Source organism: Oryza sativa, chromosome 12, assembly GCF_034140825.1.
Source record: "Oryza sativa Japonica Group chromosome 12, ASM3414082v1".
Taxonomy (NCBI): domain Eukaryota; kingdom Viridiplantae; phylum Streptophyta; class Magnoliopsida; order Poales; family Poaceae; genus Oryza; species Oryza sativa.
In genome coordinates, this window is record NC_089046.1 from 22,768,695 (window position 1) to 22,784,061 (window position 15,367).

At 43.2% G+C, this 15,367-nt stretch overlaps 1 protein-coding gene across 1 annotated transcript; it reads left to right on the forward strand.

The window, feature by feature from the left end:
- Window positions 1–8,134: 8,134 nt before the first annotated feature.
- LOC4352454 (expansin-A26-like) lies at window positions 8,135–10,565 on the forward strand. Its single transcript, NM_001423559.1, has 2 exons — window positions 8,135–8,712; window positions 9,973–10,565. The coding sequence occupies exons 1-2, from the start codon at window positions 8,150–8,152 to the stop codon at window positions 10,280–10,282; spliced, it is 873 nt and encodes a 290-aa protein (NP_001410488.1). The 5' UTR covers window positions 8,135–8,149; the 3' UTR covers window positions 10,283–10,565.
- Window positions 10,566–15,367: the final 4,802 nt, after the last annotated feature.

Below are 15,367 nucleotides of genomic sequence, written 5' to 3' on the forward strand. Positions count from 1 at the left end.
GTCGGTCCACCAGATTTCACAATAGTCCCGGTTGGTGTTACCAACCGGGGAAAAGATCAATATAAGCTTTACTCCCGGTTGATGTTACCAACCGGGAAAAAAAAGTCAACATAAGCGGGGTGGTTGCACGCGATCGGATCAATACAATCTCCTCCTCTCCTTTTTTAACTCATCTCCTCATATATTCACCCTTATCTCCTCCTCTCCCTCCTCCTTTCCTCTCCTCTCCCTCCTCCCCACCTCCCTCTGCAACGGCGGGACGCAGAGGCCCGGCCGGCCCGCGCGGTGGCCCGGCGCGCGGAGGGCCGACCGGCCGGTGCGCGGCGGCTGCCAGCCAGCGCGGCGGCGCGGCGTGCGTAGGGTCGGGCGAGGCAGCGCGCGGGCGGCTGGCGGCCTCGCGGTGGCGCGGCGTGTGGAGGGTCGGGCGAGGCAGCGCGCTGGCAGTTGGCGGCCTCGTGGCGGCGGGGGGCGCGGCGGCGGGCGGCGACGCGGCGGGCGGCGCGGCAAGCGGCGCGCCGGCGGCCGGCGAGGCAGCGGCCGTTCATCTTCTTTCTTTTTTTTCTTTCTTTTTTTATAAATCTGTGATTCGGATATGAGACGATTTGTGTGTGATGTGAATATGTGATGTATTTGATTTGTGTGTGATGTGAATATGTGATGTATTTGTGATGAATTTTGTAGAAGTTGTGATGTAATTTTTTTTAAGATTTTGTTATGTATTTAGAGATTGATTTGAGAATTTGGAGACTATTCGGGGATGATTGATTTGGGATTTTGGGATGGGATAGGGTGAATCAATATATTAAAAATAATGAAGAAAAGAATAGAATAAAGTAGCAACCTGAGCTCTATCTTTAGTCCCGGTTGGTAACACCAACCAGGACTAAAAATGGATTTTACTCCCGGTTTTTTCACCCGGGAATAAAGATAGCGATCTTTAGTCCCGGATTCGTAGTCCCGGTTGAAAAACCGGGACTACAGGGGGGTTACGAACCGGGAGTAAAGCCCCTTTCTCCACCAGTGTGCCTTCCCAATGCACCTAGTCATCATCAAATCATCCAAGAGATGTGCGGGGCGGTGGCGCCGAGAGGCTTGCACGAGCGCCACCTCGAGCTTGCTTGATGGCAGCGGTGGGCGGCGGCGCCGCCGGCCTTCACGGTAGTCTCGCGTGGCCCGCGTCCCCCCCCGCCCCGGCGCCCCCCCCCCCCCCCCCCCAAGTTTCCTCCAGCATCTTGACGTAGCCACACTGGCAGAGGGGAGAAAGAAGGAGAGAAGAAGAAAGAAGAGGGAGTAAAGGAGATAGAAGAAAAGAAGGAAGAGTACAGGAGACACTGACATGTCAATACCACATGACCCACTGTATTTTTTTCAATTTTTTTCTAATATAAATTCAACTGACAGGTGGGTCCCGTTGGTGTTTTTACTTTTCTATTTTCCTTCTACTGCCACGTAAGTTGAAAACCAGGTCAACAGTTCCACATAAACATCACGTCAGTACAAACCACCCTCAAAACTACTAAAGGAGTCATTTTTGAATGGTTTTAATTATTGAAGGGGTCGATTTACCTAGTTTTACGGTTGAGGGATGCGAATGAGATTTGACATATATTTAAGGGAGTCAAAATGGACTTTTTTCGAAAACAAATTGCGGCAGCCATGGCGTCGACGGAGGAGCCAGCGCATGCCGGAGGGGGCCGCCGTATAGACATGGGAAGGTTCAACATGAAGGAATGACAGTAGCAGTGACACGGCCAATCATATGATTTTAAAAATAAATAAATGTTAAAATTACCCCTAACTATAAATTAGCAAAATACTAGTGTGCCCTAACAAATCAACAGCCCAAATCATTTTTACTGGTAGAAGAATACTACCAGTAGAGTACCATAGCGGCACTCATGTGATTTATAGTTGCAGATCAAGCAGAGTTGATATTCAATTTAAGAAAAAAAATTGAAAATATATCTTTTTCTTCGTTATTTTGCGTTTATATACCAATGCGATGAAATTGTGAACAAATATACCTTTACCGTAGACGGGAACCGCCTTGGTCCTGCACCACCATTTCGTGGAACCGGCGGTCGCGCAGAACAGCATTGCGGGACCGATCGATCCCGCAGCCTGGAAACGCGGAACCGCCGCGCCGTGCGCTGCTTCCAGTGAATGCATGCAACGTCAATGCATCCGCTGCATGTGCTGCTTGCTTTGCCGCGCCGGTCACGCGTCGTTAGCGCGTGGGACCGCGCTGGTCGCGCTTATGTGTCACGCGGGAGCGAGGCATTGCGTGCGGGAGTGACGGTGCCGCGCGGACGCTGCACGAGCGAGCGGCACTGCCTCGGTCCCGCATCTCTATTCTGCGGTAGATATATATTTTTACAATTCTTTCCCATGCATGTATATAAAAACAAAACATTAAAAATAAAAGTATATATTTAAATTTTATTCTTCAATTTAATCCTTGATTTTATTTTTGTGAATATATAAATGCTTTGAAAATTTAGTCTCGACACAGGTATATATATATATATGCATGCATAGGGACACCCCAACAAAATTTATTTTCTTGGGTGAAATGAGTGAGACCAAAAGCATAATTAAACATTCTCATGCCATGAAATTCGGTGCGTTTTGAAAAAAAAAAACTGAGGGAGTACAGTACTCTAGCACACTTGTATAGATTTGTGAGTTACTGAAAATTGAGGGAGTGCATACCTCAGGATGTGCTGATTATATTTGCATACACTGGTGGAAAAACCATCTTTGGTCGGTCGGCCAAAATCCATAATAGTCCCGGTTGCAATAAAAACTGGGACTAAAAATAATCTTTAGTCCCAGTTAAAAACACCACAGCTAGTTTATGATCTTTAGTCCCGGTTGGTAACACCAACCGGGACTAAAAATCATCTTTACTCCTGGTTCATCCCGTGTTAGTAGCCTGTCAGAGGGCCAAGGATCTTTAGTCCCGGTTGGTGACACCAACCGGACTAAAGATCATCTTTATAGTCCCGGTTGATAATACTAACCGGGACTAAAAATTATTTTGATCTTTAGTCTATTTTGATCTTTAGTCCCGGTTAGTATTACCAACCGAGACTAAAATTTAATACGTAGTATATAATCCCTATCCCTTATCCTCTCCTACACTTCACAGATCCGTCCCCTTCCTCTTCACAGATCTAACTCCTCCTCCCCTTCTCCCATTCCTCCTCCCCTCCTCACTTCCCATCCGCCCCTTCTCCTCCCCTCCTCACTTCCCATCCGATCCGGTGGCCGGCGGCGGTGGCCCGGCGGCCGGCGGGGCCGCGGCGGCGGCGCTTCCGGCGGGCGGCCGGAGGTGCCGCACGCGGCGGCGGCCGTGCCCTCTCAACTGCCGGCCGGTCTCTTTTCTTTTCTTTTTTTTTTACAATTTGTGTTTGATTGAGATGTGAAATTTTGTGATTCATTGCATGGATATGAGATGTATAATCTGTGATGTATTTGATTTGTATGTATTTTTTAGGATTTGTGATGTATTTGATTTGAGTGTTTTTTTTAGGATTTGTGATGTATTTGATTTATGTTTATAAGTAACTTAATATTTTGGATGTTACTTTGAATTGGGGATTTAGGGATTGATTTAGGGATATACATGGCACTAAATTCGGGAGAAAATATAGAAATTAAATCTGGCAAAAGAAAAAAAAAAGCGCTACTCTCTTTAGTCCTGGTTGGTGTTATCAACCGGGACTAAAAATAGCGATATTTAGTTCTGGATTCGTACTCCCGGTTGGAAAACCGTGACTATATGGGGGTTACCAACCGGGAGTAAAAAAGCTTTCTGCACCAGTGATACATATACATAACTTGGATCGGGTGGTATCAGAAATGAAAATTGTGCAGGGTCGGCGTAAGTTTCAGAACTGGACGGAAGGCATCAGCAAGTCATATACTCGTATAGTGGATCTCCCGTTGGTTATTTATTCACCAGCTTTAATTTGATCTAGCATGATTGCAGTATCAATGTCATCTTGATCGTTTGATGTGACTGATGAGTCGATTAATTATATGTACACGTTTTGCCACTTCGATTTTGATGTAAAGATTTTTAAAAAGTATATGCTGGCCGTTCTGCACGTTGGTATGGTCATTCAATTATTGATTATATTATTTGATTTGTATCTTCTCTCGGTTTCCATGTTCAGATATATATTTCAGTGAAGATGACTAGCAGCAAGACAGCTTCTGGGTGGTTGGGAAGAATGTGTATGAGTCTTCTGCATGTCATAAAAGGAGAAACTAATTATATGAAGTGTATATACACCATGGCATGGATTGCAGTAAAATTTGTTGCATAAAAGGAGACCTGAGAGACGACTGAGAGCCAATATTTCAGAACTACAAATTGCGTTCAGAGTTCAGACAAAGAGAGACGCATGCAGCAGTGCTTAGTATGGGATTGGAAGGTATCGGTAATCAAACTAGTGCTTTCGCCTTCCTAACAGAACCCTCACTAAAGAAAGATCTTAGTACTAGCTACATTATTGGATGGCATTTTGTACCGATTTCTGCTAAATAGATCTTGTACTGATTTCCGCTGAAACATAATGTCATGTGGTCAGAAGAGATCAGGGGGTTAATAAAAGAGATGTCCAAGAGTTTATTCGACTAGACGGGGATCATATGTACTATGCAGTGTGGCATCAAAACTGCTCCATCCGTTTTTTAACACATGACGCTGTTAACTTGAGATACGTTTGATCATTCGTTTCATTCAAAAACATCATGTAATTATTATTTATTTTATTATGATTTGATTTGTCATCAAATATTCTTTAAGAATGATTTAAATATTTTTATATTTGTTAAAAAACTGTCAGGGTTATGGATATCACATACCCAATAGTAATCGACTAAGCTTAGCGGGGCCCACCATATACCAAGTCTTATACAGACATACCTCGTATATAGAAGAAATTCTGGATAAGGAAAGACGAGTAGAGTTCTATATGGAAACAACAGGGACTACTCTGATTGTATCCATATTGGTCTTCCTGGTTCTACTTGGACAAGGGGACATCTATTGTGTATCTATCTGTTGTTGTGTCCTCTCTCCCTACTCAAGCTAACACACGCCGCCAGACATCAACATCAGGCATAAGCCTAGACAGACCTCGTATGGTGCCTGCGGAGGCCGACAAGAGAGATCTAGCGCCATCTCTGATCTCGATGAGCTCATACTTCAGGAGGAAGACTACCATATCGTTGACTATGTGTTGGTTATCCATACCGACAAGTCGATGACATTTAGATAGGTTATCCCAATTATTGTATTTGTGTGATTCAGATGAATAAAGACCAACACCGGCTTCGGTCAACAGGAGTAGGGCTATTACCTGTCAGATAAGGGTCCGAACCTATATAAAGATCCTTGTTCCATCTCTTTTACCTCAGTCTCGCATATACCCTGATACCAACGATCCTCATACCATGCAAATACCATAGTCATGACCTCAAACATCGACAAAAATATTTTAAATAAGACCAATAGTCAAACGTTGATAAAAAAAATCAACGGCGTCATACATTAAAAAATGGAGGTAGTATTAGATATATAGACTTCAAATTAGATTTTCTGCCCTTTCACATCCGATGGGTCATTAATATTTATATTTTCCTAATGTGCACTGCAAGGAAAACCATTTTCCTAGACAATGGCAAAATATTTTTCAAGGCAGGTAGAACTCTCAGAACCAAACGTCCGCCTACGAAAACAGAAGGGAGGCGGGCGGGTAGGGGGGGATATCGAAAATGTACCTTCGCAGACGTACGTGGTCACCAAAAATAATGGTAGTACTATATTTTTTTTTCTCTATTGCTAATAGATTTCATAAATCGGAGTCTCGGATCACTTCTAGCGAGTGGTCTAGAATACTATACCAATGCAGGTCACCACAAATATATACTCGCTAGTAAAATGAAAATTCTCGTTTGGTGAATATGATGCACACTGGTACTGCGAGTACATTTTAATTATTTGTTGCTACTTATTTGGTCTTATAAAATGAGAGCTGAAACGAAGGAGAGGAAAAAGGAGAATAGAAAGGGCATGAGTACAGAGAATTGGTGCCTTTATTTATTACCGTGCATATAGTGAACTTACAAGTAAGATTGGGAGGCATGGGTAATAAAAGAAGCGCTCGTCTGTGGGATCGAACAGTTTTTAGTTAAGGGATGAACTGTGAAGCCGACTTTGTCTCCAAGAATTTACTAGTTTTCAGATTTGTTAGTGACAGAGTTGCCTCTTGTACTCTGTCAAAGAGAAGCCTCAGTCCACCAAGCTGAACTGTACGGCGCCTGCGAGCATCAGGTGAAGCTGCAAACCAACGTCGCTTTGGCAAGGACAGCAGTAGATTAATTAGCTTTGCGACATGGGGTTCTTCGAGTGAATTAGGTGTTCCTCCTCACCAAGGATGATGTCAATCGATGAATAAATTAATTAAGCATCTATAATGCTCGTTATGTCATATGTGGATGTGTAACTGATGTGTAAACTTAATCTCCGTGAAGTTTTTGGGTGACTACGACAAAGCGAGCGCAAATCGGAGGGATAAGTTGAGTCGGATGAATTCCGCATGAAAATTAATTAATCTGAATGAAATTAATAGAATGACGCATCAGCATAAACAAATTCAGCATGAACATTCTCTATTGAAATTTTTGGACAGAATTATCCTGAGTTTTCAAAAACATTGCCCACTTGTAGACATGTTCACTACTAAAAAATGGCCAAAGGTGCCGGTTCCTAAAAGGCCATAGGTGTCGGTTTTCCAACTGGCACCTATTGGTCAGCATTGATACTAGCAACCGGCACCTATAAGAAAAATAGAATCGGCACCTTTAGCATTGCTCGAGCCAAAAAAAAAAAGAGCTGGCTCGAATCCAAGCCGAACTCACTAAGTGCTATCAGTGTGCATGCGCCCATCCCAAAATCAAATTCCCAAACCCCAAAATCATCCACAAATCGTCACCAAAATAAATTGACATCACAGAATGAACATATTCAACAACAAATTCACAAAAACATGTTCTACAAATGACATCACAGAATAAACATATACTAGCAACCGCTAGCCGCCTCCCCTCTTGAGCCGCCGCCTGCCGCCTCTCCACCTAGCGGAATCGGCAGAGGGGAGGGCGCCGCCACAACCCGTCGCCCGCCGCCTGCCGCCTTCCCTCCCGCCAGATCCGGTGGAGGGGAGGGTGCTGCCGCCGCCCGTCGCCCGCCACCTCCCCTCTTGCACCGCCACCTGCCGCCTCCCCTCCTGCTGGAATCGGCGGACGGGAGGGTGCCGCCGCAACCCGTTGCCCACCGCCTACCGCCTCCCCTCTCGCCAGATTCAGCAGAGGGGAGGGGGCCGCCGCCGTCCATCGACCGGCACCTCCCACTTGCGCCACCGCCTGTCGCTACCCCTCCCGCCGGATTCGGCGGATGAGAGGGTGCCGCCACCACCCGTTGCCCGGCTGCCAGTCTCCCCTCCAGCCACCGCCGTGCGTGAGAGAGAAGTGAGAAGCCGAGAGAGAGAGGCAAGAGAGAGACAGACGAGAGAGACGAGAGAGGTGGAGTATTAGATAAGGTTGAGTGCATGGTTGACTCATATACTCCGTAGGGTATAAGGCCAATGCGTTGGCCTAGATCAGCTCGGAGGCTCGGCTCGGTTTGGATAGATGATTTATTATAAATTATAGGTGCCGGTTTTTAATTAACCGACACCTATGATTTTACCCTTAGTAGTTAAGTACCTGTACCAATACTTCAATATTTTTTTACATCGTGCCCATCACTCAAGAGCGTTGGATTTTTACCTTTTTAGAATGCAAACACCGTAGAACTTCTCGATCTTTTTTCAACTTTTAGGCCCCAATCTGCATTTCCCTGGGGACCCTAAATTACTAGAGACAGCCCTATGCTTCAGCTGGCCTAGAAACATGGGAATGGGATGCTCCACTCGCTCATAATCACTATGCACAAATGCATGCAAGCGTCCATCTAAAAATGGCCAAAGCCCACCACTTGCCGGTCCGCCATGAATCTATCAAAGCAAGATTTAGCTGCTTCATAAACTTAATAATACCCAATTACCCATCCATTCGATCATCTCCGGTTAATTTCATGGACACAACGACGACCATGGCGCCTCTCCCTCTCCTCACCACGACGTCTCTGCTGCTCTTCTTCTTCCTCGCGTCGTCGTTCGCCGCCGACGTCGTCGTCGCGGGCGGCGGCGGCGGCGGCGGCGGCTACGACGGCGGCGGCGACGGCGAAGGCGGCGGCGGCGGCGACGGCGAAGGCGGCGGCGGCGGCGGCGGAGCCAAGATGCCGCACGTGAACCACGGCAGGTACAAGTGCGGGCCGTGGGTGGACGGGCACGCGACGTTCTACGGCGGGCGCGACGCGTCGGGCACGACGGAGGGCGGCGCGTGCGGGTACAAGGACGCCGACGGGTACGGCGCGATGACGGCGGCGGTGAGCCCCGCCCTGTTCGACAACGGCGCCGGGTGCGGCGCGTGCTACGAGCTCAAGGGGGATTCCGGGAAGACCGTCGTGGTGACGGCCACCAACCAGGCGCCGCCGCCAGTGAACGGGATGAAGGGCGAGCACTTCGACCTCACCATGCCGGCGTTCCTCTCCATCGCCGAGGAGAAGCTCGGCGTCGTGCCCGTCTCCTACCGAAAGTAAGTACTCACGTGTCTATATATATGTAACGTGATATCATGGATGATTTACGTGCTGATCGATGTCATGCTCACATCGTACTAACATCGTCCCAAAATATTGCTACCCTAGTTCTCGATAGGACATTTCAAATCCAGTCTTATTATAAAGTTATAATCCACTAATTCTAATACTCAACATGTAATCATGACACCTCATCATCCGCTAGCATTAATTAAAAATAAAACTTACGCAAGCATGCAACATTATCTATAATTCATTGAACTCTACAAATCAACATCCAATCATCTTCACTCACATTATTCTTCACAATATTTTTAACATATATATATATATATATATATCCATTATTTTTATAATACTTAACATATATTTATCCATATAATCAATGTGCGGAATATCATATTTCATCTACAAATCTCATACAGAGTCTACTATGTATTAATCTCTTACCATATAGTTTGACAAACCAATTTTATTTGTTGTTAATAACTAATATAAATTTTACTTTTAGCTCGATTATTAAAAAAAACTTTAAAAGCTCTTTATTAATTTTCGCAGCAAAGTGCGGGGAAATGTTCCATCGGAAACTAGCGCTTAGTACCTAGTATTATATACTACCTCCATATTTTAATGTATGACACCGTTGATTTTTTGTCCAACGTTTAACCATTCGTCTTATTCAAAAAATTTATGTAAATATTATTTATTTTATTATGACTTGATTCATCATAAAATGTTCTTTAATCATGACATACATATTTTCATATTTGCACAAATAATTTGAATAAAATGAATGGTCAAACGTTGGTCAAAAAGTCAACGGCATCATACATTAAAATACAGTGGGAGGGAGTATTGAATAGGTCTGCTACCTATATTTCATGCTCGCATACTCTCTCCGGTTTCATTTTAATTAACGTTTTGGACAATGATATGGTCTACAAGATACATTTTTGACCTTATTTTTCTATTATAATATATATAATAAATAAATGCATGTTTACTTTTATTATAGCATTTTAAAAGACAAATCTATATATGTTCTTCTAATTCCTTTAAACTAAATATTTTTAAAGTTATTGGTGGCCAAAGTTATAAAAAGTTTGACCTCAATCTTGTCTAAAACGTCAACTAATATGGAACCGGAGGGAGTACCATTTTCTCAACGTCATCCCATGCGCTAGCACTCGTCCTTGCGTAATAATCCCTTTGTATTACTCGATGATTAATTTGCACATCGGTGTGCGTGCATGCAGGGTGGCGTGCGTGAGGCAGGGCGGGATAAAGTACACGATAACGGGGAACCCGTCGTACAACATGGTGATGGTGAAGAACGTGGGCGGCGCGGGGGACGTGGTGAAGCTGACGGTGAAGGGGACCAAGCGGGTGAAGTGGACGCCGCTGCAGCGCAGCTGGGGCCAGCTCTGGAAGACGGAGGCCAACCTCACCGGCGAGTCGCTCACCTTCCGGGTCATGACCGGCGACCACCGCAAGGCCACCTCCTGGCGCGTCGCCCCCCGCGACTGGACCTACGACAACACCTACCAGGCCAAGAAGAACTTCTAGCTGATCGATTTTTTTCAACTTATTTACTTATAATATTTTTACCTCTCCCTCCGTTCTCTCCCTACTTAATTGATGAATTTTTGGAAGTGAAAACTAATTAACACTGAATTTTTTTCTTACGAATTAATCCTCTGCGTATTTACTAATTTGAGTTTGAAAGAATTCGTTGATAGTGATATTTGATGGATATTCATGTAAGCTTTGGAATCTTAAATTTTGATGTACTGGTCGAAAATGCCATTAGCATTGCATTTATTCTGTTTTTATTATTATTATTTTGGCTTCAAAGACCAATTTTTCTGACGGTTCCAACACTGTGATGGTTTTCCCTAATGTGTCCACGTCAGAAATTGAATTTTTACAAACCCGTTGTACTTATTTCTGTTGTGCCGTCAGTACTTATTTTTCTTTGCAGAAACCCACAGGAAAATGAATTCTTCGATGGACCTTTTTCTGACGGCAGTTTCTGTCGGTTCACCACAGGAATTTTTCTGTAACGGTAAAATTTATTTTTCTAATGGTCCAGCCAAACATGCTAGCTCGAGCATGTGGTCTATGTCTCCTACTCTCTAGAATTAATATATGCTACTGTATTATGTTGGGCGTTCCGACAACTATAAACTCCCTATCTTATTAAATATGTCTATAGATTATTGTAGTAATAATGGGCTTAAATTTGTAATGATGTTAATCATAACATCTCTTTAGACGGGTGTGTAGCTGATAGTCACATTAGTATATCTCACACATACATATATTTGCTCATCACTGATATATATAACTTTGAATGTTCTGAAACTTAGTCAGATCATATGAATCTAAATTAAAATGAGGTTCATTTGTAAACCGTCCTTCATTATAATGTGATTTGTAAAATTATATGCACGACATTATTACATTTTCCTTATTTTGTTCTTTTATTTGTTGTTGGATCTTATCAAATAGATGTCAATGATCTATTTGTAAATATTTTTTCCCAAAGGAAAGTCACGTAGATAGAGTAAGAGGGTCTATTTGTAAATATTTTGTTCTTTAATATTGAAGGTATACATAGTAGAATTATACTCCCTCCATACTCATAAAGGAAGTCGTTTAGGACAATGTTTAAGTCAAATATTGGGAATATAAATCATAAATAACTCTCAAATTGTTGAGTTTGAAAATATAAAAATTATATGAATAGATTTGTCTTGAAAAATACTTTTATAAAAGTATACATATATCACTTTTCAATAAATATTTTTATAGAAACAAGAAATCAAAGTTGTGTTTTGGAGACCGTGCCGCTGTCCTAAACGACTCCCTTTATGAGTATAGAGGGAGTATTCACAACTTAACTATTTTTTTTCTTAGTAGGCCGAGGAAACTTCACAAAGTATTACTACTCCCTCTATCCAATGGCTCACATTTTTTCTAGCTATTTTGTCTTCGTGTGAACCCAAAGGCTATTATTTTGTTGATCATGTGGCTCATCCTAGTTGATTTTTGGAATTCGGATGTGGTGTTTAATTTGATCCAATTAGGTGTGCTATGAACAGAAGTCACCATTGATGAGGAAGATGAAACCAGAGGAAAATATATATTTTGTTGATCATGCTCGTCTTGGATAGACGTTGAGGCCCATAAGGACCGTTAGAATTTAAACGGCTCGTATAAAGTTCTGCCTAAATCGTCGAAATATAGGTTAATATTTGGCCCAACAATATGGGCCTCTTCAGCCTGGTTCACAGATAGAAACCAATCGATACGGGAATATATTATATAGCAACGGTATGAATAATGTGCAAAGTTGTTTTTTTAATTAGACTATGATATGTACAAATTATAAATTTGATCGATCAATCACCCAAAAAGATCTTAAGAAAATTGAGATGATGTGCTATTTAAAAGCATAGAGATAATTCCAACCATAGGTTGATCATCTGGAAGCTGAGAACAATTGAGCTGACATGGTTTTATGAAAGAAAAGAAATAAGATAGGTAATAAATTTGGACCAGAGATTAATTATTCGAGGGCTAGTTAATAAATAGAAAGGGAGTTAAACCTTCGTAAGTAAGAGAGAAAATTAATTTGTACTTCTCTCAAAGTCTCAACTACTTCCAAGTGTATGCTTCTTTCAATGCATTCATATATCCAAGCTCAACAGTATACATGCTACTCTCTGCTCAGATCAAACAAGATCTGACACAGGAAGAGAGATGGAGTATGCAAGCCAAATTGGTGTGTGTGCTAGCTAGTTTTCACATTTAATTTTCAGATGTGAACTCGAGCTTAATTTAGAGAATTCAAAGAGAGAAGTCCAAGTCCAAGCACATATAGCAAAGACAAATCAATAAAACATGGGATTAGGAGGCACCGAGAACAAAAGGAGTGCCATGGTTTTCTAATAACTTTCTGAATTCAAATCTTCCTCATCAGTTTTTCCTAAAGGCAACGTCACAAATAATGCCCTTCTAATGTGGAGTCTTTTCCCCCTATGCCACTAAAAAAGTTGATGCTTACCTGTGTACCATAAAAAAGTTTAGAGTCACATGTATGCTATGAGAAAAACTTTCGTTGACCAGTGTGCCATTCCGTCCACCTTCTGTTAGAACTTAACGGTTCCATAGCTCTGACATGTGGGACCCATGTATGAAAATTACTAATTTGCCCTTAAGGATTTTCAGCTCTCTTCTCCTCTCCTGCTATCTCCCGTGAGTGCCTGCTCTCTCCCCGTTGCGCTGCACGCCGCCGCACCCTAACCCTAGCCGCACACTGCCGCCGCCGCCTCGCCTCGCCGGAGCCGTCGCCGCCGCCGTGCGCCCAGGGCAGCGCGCCCCTGCGCTAGGCCGTCGCGCCTCCTCCTCTCCTCCTCTAGGGCCCGCGCGTTCCCGCGTCCTCCCTCGTCGCACGGCGCGTGGGCGGCACGCGCGGCAGGTGGTGGTTGGTTCGGGAGGGCGGCGTCGTCGCCGGTCACCGGGTGGTGCGGCGCCAGGGCGCAGATTGGGGCGGTCAACGTAAGTTAGGCTCATGGCATACAAGTAACTCCAAAATTTTTTGTGGCACACAAGTAACCAGTAAATTTTTTAATGGCATAGGGATAAAAGACTTTTAGATGTGCCTTCTTGGGAAGTTCACTGGGACTACGGTTATCTGAACTGTTGAATCATCAACAAACTAAAGTTTGGTGAATTATGCTTTACCATAGTTTTCGTATCACCCACGTAATAAACAGGTTCAGAAAAGAAGGCTAAACTTCAGCAGAAGAGCCATTTAGTGCCATTTTTACACTATAATGGTAAATTTCACATGCAGAGGCCAATCCTAATGGGCCAGGGGATCTGTGGATAAGGCCCAGGTGCATGGCTGGGGATGGCCCAGTGGCTGAGGCCCCCTCATCCGCACCGCGCAGTTCCATCTCCCCACTTATGTTTTATTTTTGTTTTCTCCATCGCGCGCCTCATTTGCTCTGATCGGCCATCGCATGTATGCTCTTATTTTATTGATGTGAATCAAGTTTGAATTGATGAATTTAAACCTTGTTTGCATTTACGTGCATAAATGCTTTGGAACTTTACTCTCAAGAGATATATATACAGACACTGAGGCAGGTGAAATGAGTGAGACCAAAATCATAAACATCCTCACACCGATATATTTTCGGGGTTCTGTATGACGGTTTTACAGTTCACCAGCACACATGTATAGGATTGGGAGCTGATCTGGAAATGAAAATGGTGCAAATTATATTGAGATACGTATATAGGATTGGAAGGTATTAGAGCAGGTACAATAATCCTATGTAAGCAGGCTATAACAACAAACAAGTTATATTTATGTTGAGAAAAAAGAGTGTGTGCGTGAAGAGAGAAGCTAGTGTGGGCACTTATTTTGTCGCCAGAGCTAACACCGGCTCCCATGCATGCTGTGGGGTCCACTAGTGCTCAGCTTATGTGGGTGACCAGCTAACCTTCCTCCCGCTAGTGTGAAAGTTGCTCATTCAGGTAAAATATAATTTTGATAGTTGTGCAAAGCAATAATACCAACTGCCAGATACTGTATAACTCTATTGCTAACGTAGATTGTTTTGGAGCCAACAATCAGCTACACTATTGAACTTGTTCTTTGAGTAGGTATAATAGTGTTGATTCAGCCGGAGATAACAAGTCAATAACCACCACATCAACATTGTCATACAAGGAGGAGGGAGAAAACATGAGAGAGAGAGAGAGCAGAACCAGCGCTTCTGCTAGCACCGGACGATAGCAGCAAATTATACAAAATGAAATATTTTATTTGCTTCATGGGTTTCTGGTTCAGTTTACTTGATCTTTTATGTATATGTATACTGTGTGGCTGCATACACAGCTTATTTTTGCGCTCAAGCAGGATAGACCATAGAGATAGAGTTTAGTTTCGATCACACGTGCGTGCAATAATTAAACCCGTTCATGCTTCCTTAAAGCCAATCTTTTATATAAACAATCTGCAATGTAAACTATAGATAATATGTACTCCCTCCGTCCCAAAAAAAGGCAAACCCTAGGTTTCCGTGTCCAACTTTGATTGTCCATCTTATATAAAATTTTTTTATAATTCGTATTTTCATTGTTGTTAGATGATAAAACACGATTAATATTTTATACGTGACTTGTCTTTTTAATTTTTTTCATAATTTTTTTAAAGAAGACGGACGGTCAAACGTTAGGTACGAAAATCAGGGTTTTTTTTTTTTTTTTGGACTCGGAGGGAGTACGTACACAACCGCCGACTGTTTGAGATTAAAGCGATGCATACGTTGGTTTCAGAACTCAGTGGAAGGCACCATCTATTTATCAATCAATTAATTATCATGGACAACCGATCGATGGAGCACTTTGGCGGACACCAGGCCTACTGACCTTCAATGCTACTGTACGAACAGGGTTTGAAATTTCGGTTCGAACTTTCCGGAATTTCGCCCCCCTACCGGCATGCCGAAATTTCAAACCTGACTATACTTTGGCCGTACGTGCCACACCACCGCTTTTTCGTCAGATATATGCCGTCGTCTCTACTGCTTTGCTGGATCCGGCAAACAAGATCTGACACAGGAAGAGAGATGC